We start from the raw sequence: 25,619 nt of genomic DNA, 5'->3' as shown, positions 1-25,619 counted from the left end.
GGCCCACGCCGCCTTAATAATTCACACCACCACGTTGTGAATCTGCCCAAAATTAATCAATAGCTGATTCGCAACGTGGTGTGGCCCCATCCCGTTAATCGGATTCCAGAGTGGAAACTGTTAAGAAGGGTTGACAAAATAACTCACAACACAAAAACAAAACACAAAAGTAAGAACAAGAACCTAAGGCACCTACCTAAACCAGCACCTCAGGTCCTCCTGTGCCGGGCGGCATGGCTGCCTCTGTCTCAGGCGTTCCGCTTCCTCCTTCTTTAACAAGACGGATTCGGCGAACGCCTGGACGAGCCTCCACGCCTCCCGGCTCCTCAATATCAGGTTCATCATGGACCCGACTCGGAACGTGGACCCTAGTCGAGACTCCAAAGAGTCCCGCTCATGGACCCACGCCTTGCACCGGAAGAGGGTGTGCAGAGCGCTGTCAACCTCACCCGGTCGATTCGAACAGTGGTCGCACATCAGCGCGGCTGCTTTACGAATAAGTACTCGTTAAAGCAGCCGTGGCCGGACATCACTTGGGTGAGACGATATGTCATCTCACCGTGAGTCCGGTCCACCCACCTGTCCAGCCGATCGGGCCCTATGAGGGGGACCTGATCCACTCGCCTCTCGGAGGAAACGACGAGAGGCGAGTCCGCCACTGAAGCATGATCATTCGCCTGAGCGCCAGCCGATCCTCGGGTTCGAGGGACCGGCCGCGTTCTCGGCGGAGTAGTGACTCTCACTCTCAATTCAATTCTTTTTATTTTTAATTTTATGAATTTTTGAGTTACGATATGTGGCGCCCAACAATAAGCTTAGTTATTTTCAACAAAAGGTTGTAACTTAACATTACATAACTAAACAAAAACAAACGGACTTTTGACACAAGAAAATAAAAACAAGAAAGCGAGTCAGATTTTGAATAGTCAACTTTGAGTTTAAATTTTCCAAAATTTGTAGTACATCCACACTGTGTTGTGATCCTACTATTTTGGATTTTTTTCTATCATATTATCAAACTAAAATAAGTATTTTTTGTGGCTTTTTAATTTCAATTAGGCTTCTTAACCATAAAATAATAAAAAATAAAACTTTAACTATATTATATTATAGTAGTATTATTTGTAATCAAATATTTTTTTCCTTTTATGCAAATTTAAAACAGTTGCAAAGAAAAGGGTTTTATCCAAATTTATCATTCTGTAATCTACTACCGAAATGTAACAGTCAAATTTTAATTCTTACCTTTTTTAATAATTTGAGAACTCGTTTCTAAAAAAATATTTAGTAAATTATTATAGTATTATTTAAAAAAAAAGTTAATAATTATTCATAAAGTTCATGCATTATTTTGATAGATAAATGGTACTAGATGTATTTACTGATACATTTAATTATCACGGTAATATTGAAAGATAAAGAAATATAAAGATTGAAAGTAAATATTTTTAAGGATAGTTCATATTTAGTACTTAGTAGAGACTGATACAATTCGATTTGTTAACGATTTCGGTTTTATTTTTCAGTTTTGAAAAATGATCAGTTTCAGAAACGGATTTTGAACTACATGATTATTTTAATTACGGTTTCATTTGGAAACCCCGGAAAAAATGGTTTTTAGAAAAGTTGTTCGAGTATCTGGTGCTTAGATTATGTTTATAATCTAATTAAATTATAAAACGTTAAAAATTAGCCAATGATGGTAAAATTACTTAATGATTACAGATTTTTAAAATGTTTTGTTTAAATGAAAGAGCTTGACGACGTTATTCTAAGGAAATTATTCGCGAAGATAAGACAATTTTTTTTAGCACCCCGTGGGTGTTTAAAATTTTAGTTATTAAATTTCGTTAATTTTTTACTTAGTTATGAACTTATTTTCTACGCGCAAAGTTTTTAGTAACACAATTTTGCTATGTGTGTGTCAATTATGTTTTAATTTAATGATAGTTAATGTAGCTTTTATTAATAACACAGCATTTAAAGATTTGTTTTTAATGATTTTAGTTTTCTTTCGTCTACTTGATGTTTTAAATAATAATTATTGTGTTATTATGAACTATAATTGTTAATACACCTAAGTATTTTGTAGTCATATTAATATTTTTTAATTATTATTTCATTTACAAGTGAAACTAATTTTCTGGTAAACTGCATTTAAAGTTATACTTTATTCGCAAATACATATTATTCACGCCGTATCCGGTTAGCTCCACCCGTTATCAGTATATTACATTGCTAATTTAATAAATAAATAATTTATTACGATATTTTGTCACACTATTCTTTGATTTGTTTATTTAATTAATTTAAAAATGTTTGACATCCTTTCTAAAAATTATTATTTATGCAAGAGAGAACGGATAATTAATATCAGTCAACGTATAAATACACGTAATATCAAATTATAATTAAATCTAAAATTTATGTAAAGGTGAAAATGACACATACTTTACCAACTAAGCTCTGGAACAAATAATATCATATTTCAAATTGAAGTTATAATATAAAAATTGTATTAGCTAACAATAAAATATTTATAAAATATCGCTGTGAGGCATATTCATACATTTTTGGATCAAAATGAGAAATAACAATAAATTTTAACTAAAAAATGGTATTAAATTAGGCATATTAGTTGGAATAAAAAAGTCTCTCGAAAAATCAATTTTTTTTAATTAGTATTCAGATTGATTTAAATCTGGTAAGACACTTATTTTGTCAAAAACTATTGTACATTTTGTAAAGGAAAAAAAATATAAGGTTAAAAAAAATATAAAATAAATGTAAATAAATAATTAAATTTTTATTCTTCAGAGATAAAAATCCTCAAATGTGGTTTTCTATAATGAGAACTCCATTTTAAACGATAATTAATAGAAAAAAATTACAAATAATTTTATTTGATTAACCTTATGCGTATAATCGTTTAGACTTTTGAATTACGAATAAAAATTTATCATTAATTTGGTTTTATTACACTGAAGGCAGTAATAATGTGTTTTCGATAAATTATTTTTGATAGTAGTTACATCCTAATCATTAAAATCTGGTTCATGCGATAGCATAGAATAATAAGTACAGCTGTATTTAAAACAATGAAATAACAATAGAATTTTGAACTAAAATAACTTAACCTATTTTAATAGAAGAACGTTTAATTGGACAAAAATACTGTAAAGACAACATTATTTGTAATTTTTTCTATTATATTATCAAGTCAAATATTGGTATTCTAATTTAAGAATATCTTATAATTTAAGATTTTATAACCCTGGTAGGATGATAAAAAAATTGTTTTACCACATATTATTATTGAGTGTTTGAAACCAAATATTTTTCTTTTTACAATAAGTTTAAATTGTTAATAAATTATGACAATGTAAGTGTTTAACCACATTAAGATTACTCTATAGAATGGTCTATTTTGTATTGAATCTCATGTTAACATTATTTTAGTGATGTCACAATTCTTATCTATGTTCGAAATAGAATTTGTAACAGATAAATCTTGTACGGGTGTTTTTTGTAATACAAACCACTCATTCTCTTAAAATAATAATTTTCCTCCTTTTTCTAGTTACAAAGCTCCTCAAAAAAATTAAGTAGACACCTCTAAGGATTGAACATAAAAAATTTTTTATAACAGAAAAATGGAGATACCTTTGTAACTAACGAACCGAAAACAAAAAAATTACTAAAAACATCATTATTTTAAAAGAAATTGAGTGGCCTGTAGTAAAAGAATCAGAGTGATTCATTTTTTTATTATAGACTAATCTCAAAAAATTAAGTAACGCCTACTCTATTTTTATTACTCAGATTTGACTGACTATAAATACTATAATTTCAATATACACTTGAAGATATTTTTAACATGTATAAAGTATTTATATTTTATTATGAAAATAATTTTTTTTATTTTAAGGTTTATATAAGGTCTATGGCATTTTCTTCAACTTTGTCTAAGTTCATTTGTTTTTAAATAGGTTCAAACGATACGTACCGAATCTTTAAGACACTAAAATAAAAAAATTCAAGAATTAAATGTGAAAGCACTCATCCTTGGTTGCTTGTTTGAATATTTCAATTTTAACTACAATTGAAGAATTATTTATTTGGTCTATATTTATATTATTATTTAGTTATTCAACTTTTAACTATAAATTATTAGTTATTCTAATAAAAAACTTTTAAAAATTATATAATATTTTTTCAATATGAAACTTAGCCAATTAATGTATAAGGTTATTTCCCATATATAAGGGGTAGTCAAATAAAACCTCTTACCTACAAATTTTAAAACATAATGACAATTCAAGTGTTAATAACAATTAATAATATTTTTAATTAAATTATTTATTAAAATTATTGATTCAGCAGTAAATGTACTTTATGATGCTTTGCACAAGTCTGTAATAGACTTCGTGCAATTATACTACTTTAATGATTCTCCATTTCCGCCTTGGTTCAATAAAAATCTTAAACAAATTATTTCCTTAAAGAAAAAAGCGCATAAAAAATATAAAGCATCTTTAAGTATTAATGATTATACGGAATTTTCTATACTTCATGCCAAGTTTAAGTATGAGTCAAAAAAATCTTACCATGCCTACACGGAGCGTGTTGAAAATGCACTTAAAAGTAATCCTAAACACTTTTAGAAATTTATAAAAAATAAACGTTCCGAAAAAGCCATTCCTAGAGTATTGTCGTTTAATAATAAAACCTCTTTAAATGAGCTTGATTCTGCCAATCTTCTGGCAGAATATTTTTCCTCAATATATTCTAATTCACCTCCGTTTGTTGATACTATATCGGATACAATAAAAATACCAACTTTTGATCTGCTTAATACCGTTCACTTTAATATTGATGATATATTTAATTGTCTTTTAGATCTAAGGAGTGACAAGTTTATTGGCCTTAACGGTTTACCAGGTACGTTCTTTTTTCGAGCTTAGATCAATTTTGTCCTATCCTTTGTGGATTATTTTTAAACGCTCGCCACAGGAAGGTATTTTTCCTTCAATGTTCAAAATAAGTTCAATAACACCAGTCCCTAAATCTGGCTGTCTATCTCTCGCTTCAAATTACCGACCAATATCCATACAATCACATTTATCAAAAATCTTTGAAAAAATAGTCCTCAATGCAAACAACCATCTGTTAACCAAATACTCATAGATGAATAGCATGGATTCCGACCTGGTCGATCTACCTCCACTTGCAACGTCCTCTTTTGTAATTATGTGTTTAACTCATTTCAGCATGGATTTCAGACAGATGTAATTTATACGGACTTTAATAAAGCTTTTGACTCTATTAATCATAAGGCCCTAATTCTTATGCTCAAAGAAACTGGTTTCGGGGAGACTCTTCTGTCGTGGTTCAGTTCTTATTTAGACAATAGGTATCAATGGGTTAGAGTTTTCGGAATAAAATCTAACTTATTCCATACTAAATCAGGTGTACCTCAAGGAGGGCACTTATCTCCTTTACTATTTTCTATATTTTTTAATAGTATACAGCAAACTCTAAAACACTCTCGTGTTCTCTGCTTTGCGGATGATATAAAATATTTATGCAAATTCAATCTCCTAGTGACTGTATAAGGCTCCAAGCAGACCTAGATAAATTTGTTGATTGGTTAACTAAGTTAGGTTTAACACTTAATCTATCCAAATGCAAAGCTTTTACATTTTCTAGAAATCACTCTCCGATTACTTTCCCATATCACCTTGGTAGCGAAGAAATCCGTCGCCCATCTAACAATATTATGGACCTTGGATTTAAATTCAGCCACAATCTTGACCCTGCGCTCACATCCAACATATCTGCTGTAAAGCCTTCAAAATGCTTGGTGTACTTATTAGATTAACCAGAGAGTTCAAGCTTGAAAAGACATTAAAAATTTTGTTTTGCGCACTGGTCCGCCCAATATTAGAGTATGGCAGTGTAGTATGGGACCCCCATACGGCAGACAACTGTCGCCAGTTAGAAAGGGTTCAGAATAAATTTTTATGTTTTGCTGAGCGGGTGCTGGGTTTACCATGTCCACCCCATGATTATAGTCCCGTGGCAAATAATTTAGGCCTTTCCACACTGTCATCGAGGCGTAGTATTGCGGGCTCTAGGTTTCTCGGGGGTTTGCATGATGGGAAGATAGAATGTCCTACGCTATTATCTCTGATCCCTTTTAGGGTTCCGCAGATTAATACCAGGTCGAATGCGCCTTTCCGAGTCACGCATGCCCCCACGAACTACTTAATGAACGAACCCCTTTGCCGGTTACTTAGAAGTGCTAATGCAGATCCTAGTTTTATATTATAATAATATTTTGTAATGTCTTATTCATATATCGATTTATTAGTTGTAAACATTTTTGATTTTGTCTTTTGTTACTTGTCTTTTTTTATGTCTTTTTTGTTTGTTTTTGTGTCTTTCTCCTTATTTAGTTAAAATTAAATATGTAAACATAGTATGCTTGTAAAAAAAGGGATACATCCCGTAAACTAAATAAATAAATAAATAAAATCAACAAACTCACCAAATCTAAGAGAGTCTACAATATAATATAAGAATAAATTATTTAATAAAATAAAATTAAAATATGCAATTTATATTAAAGTAAAAACAGAACAAAATTATTTTACTATATTAATAAAAACATTTAAAATAAAAGAAATGATTGAAAAAATCCGAAAAATAAATATGAATTATTTTTAAAATGATATTATATATTTAAAGCTTTTATATTGATAGTTCATAATTTATTTAATTGTTTATATTGTATAAAAATGTATTTTATAAACTACTGATTTATACCGAACCTTTTCCAAACTTGTCATATTACTTGACTAAATAAAAAAGTTATGAGTAAATTTTAATATTTTTTAATAAATTATCTTTGTCATTATATAACAATAGTCATAAGTCAATTAGATAACTCATCATTATATTATATTTTATTGTATGATTTAGGATTAAAACCTTCTAAAATGAAACTTTAAAAGCCGATTCAAAAACTTATTTGACAACTGTGAACCTAACAGGAACCATAATTTAATAAAATTAATAAAAAAATGTGAACCTCTTAATTTTTTCTAGATAATAAAAACGAAATGAAGATTTCAGTTAGTTATGTCCAATATTTATAAATTTTAATTAAATTGTATTTATTGTATTAAAGGAAAATTAAAATAAATAAATACTAAAATTTGTTTATAACATAATACATAAATAAAACTTTATATGCAATTTGATATTTCAACACCACAAAGTCAAGATTGAGTGTCTTCTTCTTTTTCCTCTCTATCATTCCAACTAATTTTTTTTTCACGACCGGTATAAGTGTGGACCACCCTGGAACTACCATGAGGTATTACTTCAGGGTGAATTTTCCAACTACTTGAGGTCGGTTAACCTTATGCAAGCACACATCAGCCGTCCTCGTATTGTATTCAATCACATACTTCCATTTTTTTGTTAGTCTTCCTTTACCTCTTCTTCCTTCAACATTCATTTCTATAACTATTCTTACATCTTCCGACTCCTTATTCCTCATAACATAACCAAACCATGTAAGTTTATTTTCTATTATCTTTTCCACGATTGACACTAAATATATACTCCTTATATGATCGTTTCTTATTCTATTGTAATATAGGTCATTATTTTATAAAACTGAAAACAAAGCATTTTTGTAATGTTTGGTTTAACTATGAATTTCTTAATCTATTATTACAAAAATATAATATAGTCTATTATTTGTAAACCTAGAAGTAGAACACTTTTGTAATGTTTGGATTAATTGTAATTCCCCGAATTATTGTTACTAGATCAGGAAGTAAATATTTATAAACCTTTTTGAAAATGATTACTATATGAATTTTATAAAAAGACAAACAAAATATTTTAGTATATAAGATGAAACGGAATGAATTAAAAAGGGGAGAAAGAGAAGACCTCGGGAGTACCGAAGGTAATCTCTTTCCGTGTGGTACGTTTGTGACTTTAAGTTTTTATTTTGTGTATTATTTATTTATCCGTTTTTAAGTGTATCAATATTTTATACGTTTTTATTTTGATTGATTATATCTTTATTAACTACATTTTTTGCGTTATTATTGAACTACTAAAAATATAAGTTAGAACAAAAAGATTGTTCAATATATAAATACAACACTATATTTTCTAGTCACTCCACTCATCCAACTAAGCATTTATATCTCTGCTACATTCATTCTCTGCTTTATTCTATTGTCAACCATCCAACACTCTGAACAGTTTTTAACAAACCTAATTCAACTTAATCTTTGAAAATTTTCCTAAAGAACCATAAATAGAATACAATAAATTAAAAATAAAATATTTGTCCCGATGACTTATCTTATTCGTAAAATGGCTGCTATAGTTAAAAACTAGCTATTTTTGTATTAAAACCATTTTTAAATTTTTGATTTTATATTTTCAACATTAAATTGCTATATTTTTTTGAAAAATGTATGGATCAGCACAAATTTTTGTTTCAAAGTACTTTATATATAAATTTTTTTTAATCAGACCATTTCTCCTTATACATGGGGAGTTTAAATATACGTATAAATTACAGAACTTTTTCAACTTAATTTTTAAAAATGTTCTAGAAATACTGGGTCTTTTAAATATATGATATATTAAAGCATATAATATGTACTATAAGTTAAAAAAAAATTGTCCTGACGATCTATCTTCTATGTACAAATGGCCGTCAAAGTTAAACAAATTTATTAAAATATTAGTTGTAAATGATTTTAAATTTATTTATATATCATACTTATAAATTATAAAATTCTATCATAATCATAATCAGGATACAAATAAGAAAATAGGAGTTCATTTCGCTTTTGGAATAATTCACCAATTTCTTAAAATTAAACACTATCTATAGAACTATCTATATTTGCATCGAAACATTTTTTATGGTAGTATTTTAAACACTGTCAGATATCATATATACTTGTTCCAATTATGCCATGTCCACTTGTGACGCAACCCCACTGTGCTACCATTTTTTTATAATTATTTAACATTTTTTAAATATTAATATAATTAAATAGTTCTTCTTCTTCTTCTTCCTCACCCGAATCCCAACTACTTGGGGTCAAACACGCTTATCCTAAATTTCCACTTGACACGATCTCCCACATCATATACGCTAACATCAGCCGTCCTCATATCGCATTCAATAGCATCCCTCCATCTCCTTTTTGGTCTTCCTCTATCTCTTCTTCCTTCAACATTCATTTCTATAACTGTTCTTACAGTTTCCGATTCTTCTCTCCTCATAACATGACCAAACCAGTAATATAATTAAATAGTTAGAAAATTAATAATAATTTAACTAATAAGAATTAATAATATAATTTTTTTTTCATTTAATAATAAGTAAAGCATGAACCCGTAATAATCTACAAATTATAATTTTCAAATTTTATTTACTATACGTACTCCATCAGTCGATAATTTTTGGTTCTGAAAAAAAAAATTTTCAGCAATAATTTTTGAATTTTAATTGTAAATACCTAACATCTAAAAATTGGCATTGTATACTTTTCAGCTTTTAATTAAACAAAAGTTATTATAAAAAATCCAGGAAACCTAATTGATATTGCGTTAGAAATTTTATATTATAAAAGTAGGTTTGTTTTATAATTTAATTTGAAAACGGATTGTACCGACTTTCTTATAAATGTATAAAACTGTATCATTATGCTTACCTCATATAGTGAACTTTCAATAGCCTTAAATTAAAACAAATAATTAAAAAATGAATGAAGGAATTACAAAAAAAATAGTCATTTATGTGTCAGTGTCGGACGCGAGCAAATGTTATATCTATAAAATGTAAAATGTTGTGATGTTCACCGGCTTTTGGCCGTAAAGCTTTCATCAATAATAACACATTAATCATACAAGTTGAATTCACTACTAGCCGAGGTTCCACTAGGCCGAAGAATAGTGGAATTTAAATGTTAATGACACAAATAATATTTTAAAACTGTACTTATAATCTATTTACTTTGATCTTACCTTAACTCTAGGGATAAAGGAATAAAAATCTGGTAGACTAGTAGTATAGGCAATGATGTTTTTATAAGTTAATTATGCGGCAGTTTCAGATAGAGATCATATACACTTATTTCTAACACAGAAAGTGACAAAAAGAAAAGAATTACTATTAAATTGAATAGAAGATATTTAAACAATTAACAAAACCTTGTTTGTAAATAATTCATTGTTAGTTTAATAAAAATTTTATATTATAATATTAGATATTATAACAATATTTCAAAAGTTTAAAACTTCCCATAAAAACCAATGCAAATTTTGAAATTTTTGGTGTTTTAAACACAGAATGTTTAAAATGTAACAACTCCGATGATTACGACTATAAGGAGGATTAATAAAATAAAATTATACCATTCCGGATTGAATTTTCTGTTTATTCTATAATTTTTTATATATGATCATTCTAAATACCTCACCTAACAAAATATGTGGCCGACGATAAAACCTCGGCTCACGCAATAACTCGCATCAGACACAGGAACATTACACTAAATGCCAGTGTACTATTAATATAAATATTATGAATGAATTCTTATAAAAATTAATTTGTTTATTTAACTATTTTAAATAATAATAGAAATACCAAAAGTATTTTTTTTTAATTATAATCCTCTATATTCTAAGTCGTATTCATCATTACATTTTTAAAATTTTGTTATTAATTTTTTATTAAACAATAAATTATTTATAAATAGAGTTTTGTTAATAGTTTAAATATCTTTATTTCAATTTAATTGTTTGTTAATCTTTTCTTTTTATCACTTTCCGTGTTATAAAAGTTGTGAACTAAGTGTATGTGATCTTTCTACTAAATTTTTTATTCGATAAACCTAATCTTAGTTATTCTACAAAACCTCTGATGAAGCATACGCTTTCGTCACACAGGTTTTTATAAAAAACAAATTACTAGAAACATACTAGAATAATGAAATAAAGAAAATACACTAATGATAAGAAAAATAATTTTTAATATACATGGTGATTTGATCGTAAAATGTGTAATGAAAACTAAAAGAATACTATTATTTGATTTTTAAAATGAAAATCGACTATCAAATTTATTTATCGATAATGATGCATACAAGGAATTTTAAATTGAATGAATGAAGAATAAATAAGTTTCGACATGTCACACACGCGAATATAACTTTGTTTATAAATAAGGTACTTTGTTCGTTGTATATTTTAAACACTTAGAACATTTTCTTAGGATTAATTCAATTTTTTATATTTTGGTACATGGCGCGCTATTGAATACAAGCCTTCAATCACAGAATAATACGGCAAAGAAAATTCGTGATTAAAAATCTTCCATATAGCGTAGCGTATTAATGAGAGTAGAAGTTCCATTAGTATCTCAATTACAATAAAAAATTACTATACTTCAATATCGTATAGTTTAAAAATCTAAATATGTGCATTACAAAAATGTAATAAAATCACTGAAACTGAGATTTAGTGAAGTTGTGGTAAAATTAAGGAGACTAAAAATTTCAAGAAAATAGATATTTTAAGAAATTGAAAGTGATTAAAATATTCAAAAAATACAAAGAAATTTAACAAGAACTAATTTAAATTTCTTATTAAGTTTAAGTGATTTTATAAATTTTTCAATTATTACTTTGTTATAATCATATTATAGTTAATAGTTTTATCAGTACATACCTCATTTAATTTATTCTAAAATGATTCAAATAAACAAAAAATTATTTATTATGAATATTATTATTAAAAATAAAATAAATTTTCAAAGGTTTTACTATATTGAGTAATCTACTTATCAAAACCAACTCAATTAAAAATAATTTTATTAATAAAAGTATCCACCTTATCACACAAATTTTTTTTTGTTACATATATTTCTTAAGTAAATTTTCGTTTCATCCCTTACATATTATAGACTGCCAGCTATATTTTTATAAATGTTAAAATTATCAGATTATCATTTGACCTAAAATATATATTTATTTAGAATATAAAATAGAAAATAACTCATTAAGAAAAATAATGTTCGATACCACCTTTTGTACCAGTACTAATAGCTTCTAAAGAATTATTATTATTTTAAAATATAGATTGGAGATAATGCCAAGTATGTGTGTTTCCCTCACTAAAAATTTCTCAGTCACGATCTACCTCCCAAATAAGTACAAAATGGTCAAAAATCTATTGAAAGTTATTTTTTATTTAATATACTAGTAAATTTGTGTGTATCTATTGGTCCATCTTTGTTGTATAATCAATTATTTTTTTATTTTCAAGGAAGACATGTCATTATTTTCTAAGAAATATGTTTTAATTTTTGAAGTAGCTGATTTCATGTCCACTTCTATATATTCAAGTGATTATTTTAATACAATACGTAAATGAGATGTGGGGTGTAAAATAATCTTAGTTTTAAAAAAAAATGTTTAGTGGAAAATAAAAAATACAATTTTTCCTAGAAAGCAGCCTAGAAGGCAGTTAAAATTTTGTGTACAAATTTCTAAAATTTGTAAAAAAAATTTCTAAAATTCACAAGTTTACACTAAAAATGATTTGTAGTAGTTTTATTAATCAATGTTTATCAAGAATAAGTTATCAATCAAATTAAATTGAATTTCCCTTTTTTTTTATTATGACTTTCGGAAATTGTCCAAACAATAAATATGAGTTATATATTAAACGTATAATTTTTTTATTTATCACTTTCTCAATAATTAATCATTATTAATTTAACAGTTAATTAAAGTTACAAGAAAAAATAGTATAGTAACAATTAAAATCTTGAAAAGAAGTGAACTTGTAACAATATTCTTATTTGTTGATTAGAGAATTAATTAATTAAAATCGATATGCTCTTTTTTTCCTTGCCTTTATCCCAACTACTAGGGTCGGTCAATGTGTTAATATGTTATTTTATATCAAAATATAGTTTAATTTGTAATTTTTAATTAATTAATTAATGATTAACGTCATCTATGCTATTACTCATGTCAGAATTAAAATCTAAATTATTTAGTGCAATGAATAAACTATACATCAAATAGCATTCTACACTTAGATTTATATAAAAATTAAAATGGCACTTACTTTACTTTCCTGACTCTAAAACAAATAATATAATAAAACAATATTTCAACATCACACTGCAAATATGATATAATATTTTAACAAAATAATGAAGAATAAAGAATGATGAAGAATAGTTTTTATTTTCTTATTATTGAACCAATAAGAAGAAAGAAAACTAAATTTATCAGAACGTTTTAACTTATGTAGTTATAGTATTTTGGACAAGTCTTATAAAAAATTAATTGGGATTTCTGAAGTATTATAGACTAATCCCAAAAATTATACCAGTTTATTACAATAAATGACTTCTAATCTATAGAAATAACTCTGATTAACAAATATAAATACGATAAATATTCTTTAATTATTTAAATAATTTTTTAATTTTCTTGGATTTTTTTTATCAATTTTGTATGCTCCTATTTATTTTTATGTGGTTTCCATGATACATACCAACTCTGAGAGACACTAAAATTAAAAAATTAAAAAATTATACAGAACAACAATCAAAGATAGTTTTAATTTAATAGTTAAAAAATTAACTAAAATTAAAGAATTAAAAGTACCTCCAGTTATTTAGTCTATATTGTGCTATCCTTTAATTTTATAATGTCAATTAACAAGTGTTTCCATTATAGTTTAGTTATTGAAACATAGAACTATAAATATTTAGTTTTTGTAAATGATTTAAGATATTTATTTTATAAATATGAAACTTAACAAATTCATATATAATCAACCGCCTGGTTTATACTTTGTGTTAGGTACGTGAGTCTTTCCGAAAAAAAGATGGACTGTATAGGAAATTTAGGATGGTACTTACACCTTTGAATTTATTTAAAAAATGAGCGTCTCGATTATATTAGTAACTGGAAAATAAATTCACTCGAATACTTCGACCTACCTTGGTCAACCGAAGCTTCAATCATAGCGTGTTGGTGTACGCATAATTCCGTAAATCAAGAAACTAATTTGCGTGAACAAACTTCCAACTCTGACATTAGTGAGGAGGGCTCAACTTAACCATCTCTGCAATCACGTAATTTTCTCTTATTTATTTCAGCGCACTATTGCATGATAAACGGAACATAAACAATTTCCTTGTTCATCTCTGCGATTTCCGTTTACATTTTTTCTCAGCATGATTACTATAAAACAATATCCGGCTCGAAGGACCAAATGTATAATCGACCGCTCGATTTATATTTTAAATTAAGCACTATTATGTGCTAGATTTTTTTGTAAAAGATAGGTGGACTGTATAGGAAATTGAGGATAATACTTACACTAGCAAGAATTAAAATAATTTCAAAACAAATTTTACATATTAAAATAACAACAAATATAAAGTAATATAGAATTGGGGTGAAGGTGGTCATCTAATAGCTAAACGACACAAATCGTGATATTTTTAAACAAAATAAGTTAAGAAAATCAAATAAATAATATAATTTATCTGCCTATCGACCTAATGGCTGGCATTTCACGCAATAAGAGAGTTGAGTTATTGTATTGAGATTGATGAACGCACACTAAATCACTTCACGAGGAATGTGGTGTGGAGAGTCGAAAATATAATTATACACACAATATGCACGACATTAAAAATAGCAAAGGTAATTAGACATAAAAAACAAGTATGGACAAATATTCACCATAGAATCATGTAGCAATAGTCTTGATGGCCAGAAGAAACATAATAACACATATAGCAAAAGCGAGACTTTTACGCGTTTCCGGTGTATATCACAATCAAATCAGTATTATCATGAAACAGTGACGTACAATGCTTATACCGATGACTTCACTCACACAACCGGTAGTGGTAATGCAAGAAGCTTTGCCAGTTAAAACGAAATCCATAAATAAATGCTCTAGCACAACTACATATTAAACATCATGTATGGAGTTATTATGATGTAGTCAACCCCTGAATTTTTACACATTTAGTTTAGACAAGATAATAGCAATTATTGATATTTTAAGTTAATAATAGTTATTCATATTTTTTATTTTATTTATTATTATAATAAATCAAACTCACCAGATCTAGAAGTTCCTACAATAAATTATAACGATACATTATTTAATAGAATAAAATTAAAACATGCAATTTATATTAAAATGAAAACAATCTTTATTTATTTACTATCTTTATAAAATTATTTGAAGTAAAAGAAATAATAATTTGAAAATTCCGAAAAAATTATATGGATTATTTTTCAAAGGAAGTATAGTCCCATAAATAAAACTTAGTATACAATTAGATATTTGAGTATCACAAAGTCAAGACTTAATCTTTTTCTTTTTCCTCGTCTTCATTCCAACTACTTAGGATCGGCCAACCTTATCCTATATCCTTATCCTAGGACAGCTGATGTGTGTGTTCATACATCAGCCGTCCTCGTATCGCATTCAATAACATACTTCTATTTCTTTGTTAGTCTTCCTTTACCTCTTCTTCCTTCAACATTCATTTCTATAACTATTCTTACAGCTTCCGATTTCTTATTCTTCATAACATGACTAATCCATCTAAGTCAATTTTCCCTCATCTAATTCAGAATTTACTTTACACCTATACTCTCTCTATTATATGTTCGTTCCTTATCCTATCTTCTCTAGTAATTCTTTTCATCCATCTAAGCATTTTCATATTTACTACACACATTCTCTGCTCCATTCTCTTGTTAACCGCCTAAAACTCTAAACCCTACAACATAGCAGGTCCCTCTAAAATTTTATAGAATTTATCTTTCAGTTTCATTGGAATTCATTTATAGCATAACATACCAAACATTTCTCTTTTATTCATCCACCTGTACCTAATCTTGTTATATCCTCGTGAAAACCGTTCTTTTGTACAACTGATCTTAAATACTTAAAACTTTTCTCCTCTTCTATAATTTCCTCGCTTATTGTAACTGATCTCTTCATTTTACTTTATTCAAACTCACATTCTGCTTTGTCAAACTTGCACTCTATAACTCTGTCTTGCTCCTACTTATGTTCAATCCATTTTCTTCTAGAGCTGATCTCCACACCTCTAGCCATTGATTAATTTCTTTCCTATTTTCTCCTATGAACACTATATCGTCAGCGAACAACATGCATCACAATGCCTCTCCTTAAATTTTTTTATTATTTTATCCATCACTATAGAAAATAACCAAGGGTTTAAAGTAGAACCTTGATTAGAGTGGAACTTTTATGTTTATTACTTTTACATTAATTATGCATAATTCATTAAACTGATAATGTTACAAAAAAATTATGTAACCCGTACCTTTTCTATATTCGTCAAGTCACGTAGCTAAATAAAAAAATATGTCTAAATAATATTTTTATATTTCATATTTATATTTTACAATACATGAACCATTAGTCATAATCATAATAATCATTGCTCTTTTCCATCAATTTGAGGTCATCTTTACACTTCACGATTTTATGGAATTTTATACCAGCTGTCGAACTGACATAAACTCATTATGACTAAAGGACCCAGTATAGTTCGTATTTTCTTTTTATTCAAAAAGTAAAAAAATAAAAAACCTTTAAAAAGTTTTTTTTTACTATACATACCTTATCTTTTGATACTTTACGATTCTGGAAAAATTGTAAGCGATAATTATTTCGTTTTAATATTTAAAATATTAGAGGATGTACTGATTTGCTAAAAAAAATGATATAAAAACGTATCAACATGCTTACTTCTTTTAATGACCTTTCAATAGCCTTAAATTAAAACATAAAATTAAGAAAAGAATGAAAGAATGAAAGAATTATAAAATAAAATATTGGGTATAAGGAAATTACGGTACAGTGTTTGATGGGAACTATAGTGGCGTTGTCATTGGTCACATATTTTACTAAATTAGATTTTTAAAATAATCATATATTAATAATTATAGAATAATCAGAGAATCAGTCAATTGGTAATGGCCTAATTCATGGTTGTTACATTTTCAACATTATGTGTTTAAAACACCAAACATTTCAAACCTTTCATTGGTCTTATTTAAACTGTTAAATTAAGTTTTAAAGAAAATTTTTTGAATATATTTTAACAACTCTGGTATGTATGTAGTGTAGTAGTATTTGAGAATCAAAGTGATGACAAAAATATCTTAATAATAATTAAAAAGTGAAACTTAAATATTTTAAAGTTTAAAACTCTTAATACAAGCATTACGAAAATTAAATTTTCATTCAGCTAAACTTTTTTTTGCTAAGTAAGATAAATTCAATGGACCAAATACTTAATAAGGTTAGGTAAAATAAAATAAATTACTAGTGTCTACATTTTTTAAATAAGACATTAAATTCACCATGAATTAATTAAAAATATTATTTAACTTTGAGTATTTTGATATTATTTCGTAAAGTCATTTTAAGTTTATCGGTACATACCTCATTTAATATTTCCTAAAATTATAAAAATAAAAATTAATATTAGTATAATAATAACTTAATACCTATTATTATTAGAAACAATATACATATTAAAAATATTACTATACAGAGTAGTTCGTTTATCAAAACTAAATTAAAATTAATTTCAGACATTTTTTTTTCGTTTTTTCAAGTTCATTTCTGATGTCTTCAATGACATCAACTTTATTTATTAAATGACTACATACATATTTTACTATCATATAAAATAGAAAATTATCTAATTAAAAAAATAATTGGTGAATACGATTTTTGGTCCACTACTTTGAAGATTAAATTGACTTGAGGAAATAATAAATTTTTTAACAAATATTCATCGAAATTATTAATTGCTCTTCTTCTAATCAAACTTAGATCAAGAAAATAATTGTTTTATTTAAGAGGAGAACTATCATTATTTTCTAAGAAACGCGTTTTATCTATGAAGTGGGCGTTTTCATTTTAAATATCATTATGACATTATCGATTGGTCTTACTCTGCTATATTTTATTTAAAAAATAAATTTTTTTACTTTTTGCAATAAGCAATTTTATGTCTACTTTTGTATATTCATATGTTTTATTTATTAAAATACATAATAAGATAATAAGGTGAAAATAATCCAAATTTAGCAAAATTTTTTTCAATAAATAAAAAAATTAATTCAATATGAACTTAGTATACGAATGTCTTAAAAAGATAGAAAGTGTGCTCGGAACTTGATTAATATACAATGTCCGGCTCCTCAGCATATATTAGGGGATATTATTTTTTTTAATTTGTATAGTTTTGAACTACTTTCAAAACATATTTTTTATTATTTGTCTTTAATCAAAAAATACAATTATTTTTTATTTTTTTGAAATTTAAAAATAATTTATTTTGTCTATTTATAAATTACCATTTAATAGTTATTTTCTTACAAGAAAATTTGATCAATCGATAACAACTTTAGAATAAATACTTATTGATTTAAAAACATTAGGTATAGATGCGGGCAGAGTATACGTACACCAGTAAGAGCTGTAAACAACATAGTCACAGTTGGTATCACACGAGACACGGCAAAATCATCGACATTATCACTTATCAACAGACAGAAAAACAAACCGTAAACAAGCTAAGCCGACATAATAGTTTCAATCACGAGCCTCTAACTATCTTTCTGAAGATGGACTTTGCAAATAGTCCATAACTCATAACTAAAATCGTGGATACATCCGTCGTAAACATTTTAAGGAATATAATAAGCCACGAAAGTTTTAACGCATTCACATTTTTTTTTTAAGATAAAATAATAATAAAATAAAATTGTTGAATGGAATAGGTTATGTAATTAAAAGATTTAGAAGTTATTCGTAATATAATAGTATTTAATATAAAATGTCAAAACATATAATATAAGAGATGTACAACGGCAACGGGTCACTTTACTCGATAGACGGTGAAACTACGACTAAACTGTAAACATGTATACAATAGGCTGCATTGAGTAAAACAACATAATCGTAAAAGGAATGTGTCCCTTTGACCTTGTACTATACTAACATAAGTAAAAATACATTAAACTGTTATCTTAAATAATATTACTGTACCCAGTGTGTTGTTTAATAATATCAACACTTCCCCTTAAACAATACACCCGTACATAGTTAATTAAAAAATTATAAATCTATATATCTAATTCCTAACATTTCTCTGAGTTCTTGAAATCTTGTTCGTGGTGTTGGCTTGGTCAAGATGTCAGCTAACTGCTCTTTGCTGGTCACATACTCCAGTGAAAACATCCCTTCATTGAACTTCTCACGAATATAATGATAACGAACATCTATATGTTTAGTTCGTTTATGGAATTCTGGATTCTTCACCAATTTTATGGCACTTTGATTGTCCGCGTACAAAACAGGTGTCTCTCCCTGTGTTTCCAGAAGATCACTTGTTAGTAGCGTCAACCAAGTTAATTCCTGGACTGCTTGACTCAGTGCCATGTATTCAGCCTCAGTAGTTGAGAGTGCTACTGATTTTTGCCTTTGTGAACAACATGCTATTATTCCATTAGTCATCATGAAAATGTATCCTGATGTTGATCGCCTTGTTGTTGTATCACCAGCATAGTCTGCATCACTATAACCATGTAACTTAAGTTTCACCCTAGAATGAAAAAATAAACCATAGTTATAGGTTCCTTTTAAATATTTTAAAATACGTTTCACCGCATTCCAATGTATTATAAGAGGCTTTTCTAAATAGCGACTGACAAGATTTACAGCAAATGTTATATCAGGCCTTGTGATCTGACTTAGATATAACAAACTTCCTACTGCTTCTCTGTATGGAACTTCCCCTGCTTGTAATGATTCAGATAAATTTGCATCTAATGAGTGTTGTGGATCTGCAGGAATGCATAGGGCGTTGGATTCAGCCATATTGAATCTCTCCAAAACGCGTTGACAGTATAATGACTGATGTATAAATATTGACCCATCTGATCTCTGATCAATTTCAATACCCAGAAAATGATTAAGTTCACCTGATTTTGTCTCAAAGTTGCTCATCAGGTACTTCACCATCATGTCCACCTGCTCATCATTTGTTGCTGCTATAATCCCATCATCTACAAAAATAGCTACAATCATTAATTGTTCATTTTTATTACTTACAAATACACAGGGATCTGCCTTTGTTTCTTTTAGATCAAATTTTAACAACAAATTTTTAAATTTTGTATTCCAGCACCTGGGTGCTTGTTTTAATCCATACAAGCTTCGTTGAAGTTTGCAAACTTGTTTAGTTCCATCTTCATAACCTTTTGGCTGGTTCATGTAAATCTCTTCTTCAAGATCACCATATAAAAAGGCTGTTTTAATATCAAATTGTCTGAGTTTTAATTTTCTGGCTGCTGCTATTGCTAGCAGTACTCGTATAGAGTCATACTTTACAACTGGACTAAAAGTTTCTTGAAAATCAATTCCATGCACTTGTGCATAGCCTTTTATAACTAGTCTGGCTTTAAATCTATCAACTTCTCCATTTTTCTTGAGTTTGGTTCGATATACCCAGCCATTGTTAAGTACTTTTTTATTTGTTGGTATATTTACTAATTTCCAGGTTTCATTCTTTTTTAATGACAACATTTCTTCATCCATTGCTTCTTTCCAATCTTCTGAATTTTCTTGTGTCATAGCTTCTTCATATGTAACTGGATTATCACACATTGAATAAAATGTTTCTGTTCTATACCTTACTGGTTTTTCTATATTTTGTCTATCTCTAAGTCTCATTTTTAATTGCTCATGAGTCTGATCTGCTGATTGATCAAGTTCATCCATATTTTGTTTTCTTTCAACATTATTCTCATCATTAATGTTATTTTCTTCACTTTCATCCACCATTTCTGAATTTATTTCTTCATCTTCTTTTCTAATTTTGATTTCTATTTCCATAGATTCTTTGAATATAACATCTCTGCTTAATGAAACTTCTTTTCCATCAAAGCATATGCGGTATCCTTTAGTTTCTTCTGAATACCCAACAAATATTCCTTTTCTCCCTTTTTGATCCCATTTTCTACGTTTTTCTTTTGGTATATGAACATAAACTTCACTACCAAATACTTTAAAATTGCTTATATTGGGACTTTTATTATACCATAATTCATAGGGCGTTTTTTCTTTGTTACCTGAATTTAACGTACGATTCAATACATATACAGCTGTATTTACCGCTTCAGCCCAAAGATTTTTTGACAAATTTTTACTGTATAACATAGTTCTAGCTGCTTCTACTATTGTACGCATTGTTCGTTCTGCTTTACCATTTTGCTGTGGTGTATATGGTACACTGGTTTCATGTTTTATACCAAATTTATTCAAAATAGCTTTGACTTCATCATTCTTATATTCCAAGCCACAATCACTTCGTAAAGTAAGAACTGATATATTTAACTGATTTTTCACTGTATTTAAGAATAATTCAAACTTCTCTTTTACTTCTGATTTTTGTTTCATAAAATATATATATGTATACTTAGAGTAATCATCTTTGAATATAACAAAGTATCTTTTACCACCAAGAGAATTTTCTTCCATGGGTCCACAAACATCACTGTGAATTATCTGACCTGGTTTTGTTGTTTTGGTACTGCTCAGTGTAAATGGTTCTCTGTGTTGTTTACCATAAATGCAAGCTTCACAGAAAAATTTGTTTTCCATATCTGTGAATTGAATACCCATATGCCTTAGGTAATTTCTAACATATTGAACATTCTGATGACCTAGTTTTTCATGCCACTGTTGTAATGTAAGAATTTTTTCAGCAATATTCACTTGATCTATCTCTTGCGAAATCCTTGTTTTAAAAATCATCGAAAACAATTTATTCTCACGAATTCCAACAGCAACTGTACTATTTCCTCTTTTAAATGTACAAACATTTTTGTCTGTTATCATTATTATACCTTTATCAAGGCACGCTCCACATGAAAACAAATTTACTTTGAGTTCAGGTACATGTAAAACATTTGACAAATAACTGTCAACCCATTTTTCGCCAATTTTTGCTTGAACATATATATTACCTTTACCAATAGCCATAATATATTTACCATCACCAATACGTACTGGCAACTGAATCTTGAACGACTCATAAGTTCTGAACCACTCTCTTCTACTGGTCATGTGATCACTTGCACCGGAGTCCACATACCATTTATCAAAATCGCTAATTTTGCTCACCATTGAATTAACGCCTATTAGTGCATTACCAGAATTTGATTCATTTTTATTCTTTCCGTCTTGTTCTTTCTTCAAAATCCAGCAATCACGTTTCCAATGACCTGGTTTCTTACAAAAATTGCAAATTCCTGGTTTTCTATCATTATTTTGTTGATTTCCAAATTTTGAATATTTTTGTTTTTGCGTTCTAAACAATTTTTTCGCCGCAAATGCACTATTTTCACCATTATTTTTCTGGATTTCATGGCCATTACTTTGTCTTGTTTCCTCTACCATAAGTCGGGATGTCAAGTTTAACAATGTTTTGTTCTCAGATGATATAGAATCCCATGCACTATAAAAATATTTATAATTTTCTGGCAAGGTCATAAGAATTTTGGTTATAAGCATTGAATCGGATATTGGTTCACCTAACTGTTTTAATTGTTTACTCAAGTTTTCTAATTTTGATATATGTTGTGCCATATTATCATTTTTATCCATAACATAACTATAAAATTTTTGCTGAATCAATGTAATTGATGTATCAGACTTTTGTTCATATACACTCAGTAATTTATTCCACATACCTTTTGCTGTGTCACAGTTCATTATATAATCTAATGACTGCTCATCTACTGACATAACTATAAAACGTTGAGCCTTAGCATCTGTCATTAACCATTTTTGCTGCACTTGTTCTAAACGCAATTGTGCCTCTGTGTCTGTTTCTGTATCATGTTTTATAATTTGAATTGGATATTCATAACTTCCATCTATTACAGAGAACAACACATCATATGATTTTAATATTACCGTCATTTGAAATTTCCATTTTGCCCAATTTTCACTGCCGTTTAGTTTGTTAATTTTTATAGATTCGTTTTCCATGATAACGAATTTCCTGTACACTGTCTGCACACAATAAAAAATTACAATAATATTTAACACGATCGACGCACTTACTACGCGAACGCACTTTTAAATTTCACGATTAATTATATTACAAATAAAAAAATCTAAATATTAAGTACTGGGTACTGGGCCCATAACCTGTTGAATGGAATAGGTTATGTAATTAAAAGATTTAGAAGTTATTCGTAATATAATAGTATTTAATATAAAATGTCAAAACATATAATATAAGAGATGTACAACGGCAACGGGTCACTTTACTCGATAGACGGTGAAACTACGACTAAACTGTAAACATGTATACAATAGGCTGCATTGAGTAAAACAACATAATCGTAAAAGGAATGTGTCCCTTTGACCTTGTACTATACTAACATAAGTAAAAATACATTAAACTGTTATCTTAAATAATATTACTGTACCCAGTGTGTTGTTTAATAATATCAACAAAAATAAATACTGCAAAACGCACTTGAAAAACACTGTGTTAATTTTTTTATTTATAATTTTTTATAAGGTACTAAAAGAAGTATAATTAAATAGAATAACACTTACTTCATTTTCAAAATCGTCATTAGTTTGCTATACAAATAAAATTAGAAAATTTAATTTAAAAAATTTATCATAAATTAAATGTTTTGTATCCTTATAACAATACTTAATATACAATTTGAGAATTAAATACCATCAGAGGAAGATTTGATTGTAATAATTAAATTTAAATTAAAAGCACATTTTTCATTTTCTTTTAAATTAGTAATAAACTATTTTTGATTTATTCTTCGTAATTTATAAATGTAGGTTCATTATAATTTAAAAATGTTTAAATTTTTAGTACTTTACGTACCGTAGTTGATATTTTTTGTTTCTAGAAAAAAATGTATAAAAAAATAAATAATTAGTTTTTTACAAGAAATGTAATTGTTAACAGATAGAAGTTTTTACTTAAAAATAGGATTATCAAATTTAATATATTACGTATTATATTCCAATTCGCTTAAAAAAAATGTTTTCTATAAAAATTTAATATTATGCTTACTTCCTTTAGAGACCTTTCAATAGCCTTAAATTTTAACGTAGAATTAAAAATTAATAAAAAAATGTAAAAAATTCAACATTGGATATAAGTTATATATGCAGCAGTGTCTAGTGCGAGCTAATGTTGTAACAGCTATATATGTTATTAGGCAAAACGAAATCACTCAAACTAGTACTTAGTAATATTCAGGTAACATAAAATTAAGTTAATAAAACAATGTATCAATTAAACAAGTAATGGAAGGATTAATAATAAATGGACCATTTTATAAAATAACAACATTTTTCAATAATTAAAGAAATAGGAAAGAATTGATTAAAAAGGGTAGAAAAATTTATCAATTAAAATAAAATTACTGAAACTGATTAATAAAAAAATAATTAAGCCTTTGAGTGATTTGATATATAATTTTGTAACATAATTTAAAATTTTAAGAGTACATACTTCATTTAACTTTCTCTAAAATTATACAAATGAATAAAACAATTATTTTTAATAATATTTTTAAGCCTATTATTATTATGTTGCGGTTAGGTGATAATTTAATAATTATAATAAATAATAACACCGTTATGTTCAACTTTATGATAGCATATATTTTAACTTATTATATAAAAGAACTTAAACAACAATATTAACTCCAAAAGGAAGTAGACAATAGTCCAACCACGATAATATATCAAGTATATGGTGGCCGGCGGCCTGGACCGGTTCGCGTCACCCGCGGTCACTCGGCGTCGCGCGACCTGTCGGACGAGGAGAGGTAGCTGTGTCGCAGTAGCCATCCAGCGGTAAAGCCGGAAGTGCAATGCGACCGCGTCAATTAATAACAAAATTAATATTTAAATAATAATAAATATTTTTATACATATTGCACAAAATAAATTTTAATAAAATTTAAATTTCGAAAAAAATGTTAAACTTTTTTAATAATATATATTTTTTAGTTTAACAATTATTTAATACTTTTTTGAATCATCCTTGACATATTACTGATATACCGCAATATACCATGTAACTTTATTTGTAAATAACATGACATACTTAATTCGCGTAAAGAATAGAAAATGATCTAATTAAAAAAATAAATGGTAGATACGTTTTTGGACCAGTACTTCTGTTTTTATTTGTATTCTAAAATATAAGTTGGAGTAAAGAGCGATTATGATTGTATCTAGGCAGCACTTATCCTCCCTCGTAGAGATAAATATGTGATAACTTTCGATATACTGGTTCAAATATCGAATCAACCAATCTATTTCTTGATAAGATATTTTTCTATCTAAAAAAAATTTAATTGTTTAATAAAGATAGTTTTATTTTACATTAGGACGGTTAAATGCTCCTTGAT

At 27.5% G+C, this 25,619-nt stretch overlaps 1 protein-coding gene across 24 annotated transcripts in view; it reads right to left on the bottom strand.

Moving 5' to 3' along the window:
• Positions 1 to 25,619, bottom strand: part of LOC126899247 (kinesin-related protein 4-like) — an 89,355-nt gene that overhangs the window by 4,506 nt on the left and 59,230 nt on the right. For 21 of the 24 annotated variants that reach the window (XM_050673895.1, XM_050673909.1, XM_050673908.1 and 18 more), the window contains 19 exons: positions 24,713 to 24,727; positions 24,269 to 24,292; positions 24,077 to 24,097; positions 23,785 to 23,811; positions 17,581 to 17,595; positions 16,882 to 16,905; positions 16,753 to 16,776; positions 16,454 to 16,480; positions 15,212 to 15,226; positions 13,621 to 13,635; positions 13,186 to 13,200; positions 11,779 to 11,793; positions 9,762 to 9,785; positions 9,484 to 9,516; positions 6,834 to 6,860; positions 6,551 to 6,565; positions 4,007 to 4,021; positions 2,452 to 2,466; positions 1,246 to 1,272 (listed from right to left, as the gene is read on the bottom strand). In XM_050673895.1, the coding sequence (XP_050529852.1) occupies positions 1,246 to 1,272; positions 2,452 to 2,466; positions 4,007 to 4,021; positions 6,551 to 6,565; positions 6,834 to 6,860; positions 9,484 to 9,516; positions 9,762 to 9,785; positions 11,779 to 11,793; positions 13,186 to 13,200; positions 13,621 to 13,635; positions 15,212 to 15,226; positions 16,454 to 16,480; positions 16,753 to 16,776; positions 16,882 to 16,905; positions 17,581 to 17,595; positions 23,785 to 23,811; positions 24,077 to 24,097; positions 24,269 to 24,292; positions 24,713 to 24,727 (393 nt within the window). Of the gene's footprint in view, positions 1 to 1,245; positions 1,273 to 2,451; positions 2,467 to 4,006; positions 4,022 to 6,550; positions 6,566 to 6,833; positions 6,861 to 9,483; positions 9,517 to 9,761; positions 9,786 to 11,778; positions 11,794 to 13,185; positions 13,242 to 13,620; positions 13,636 to 15,211; positions 15,227 to 16,453; positions 16,481 to 16,752; positions 16,777 to 16,881; positions 16,906 to 17,580; positions 17,596 to 23,784; positions 23,812 to 24,076; positions 24,098 to 24,268; positions 24,293 to 24,712; positions 24,728 to 25,619 lie in introns of those variants that run through there. The other 3 variants (XM_050673899.1, XM_050673907.1, XR_007702529.1) reach the window with 3 other exon arrangements.

This window comes from Daktulosphaira vitifoliae, unplaced genomic scaffold, assembly GCF_025091365.1.
Source record: "Daktulosphaira vitifoliae isolate Bord-2020 unplaced genomic scaffold, ASM2509136v1 Scaffold_2, whole genome shotgun sequence".
Lineage (NCBI taxonomy): Eukaryota > Metazoa > Arthropoda > Insecta > Hemiptera > Phylloxeridae > Daktulosphaira > Daktulosphaira vitifoliae.
This window is presented reverse-complemented; position numbering and strand designations above follow the sequence as displayed.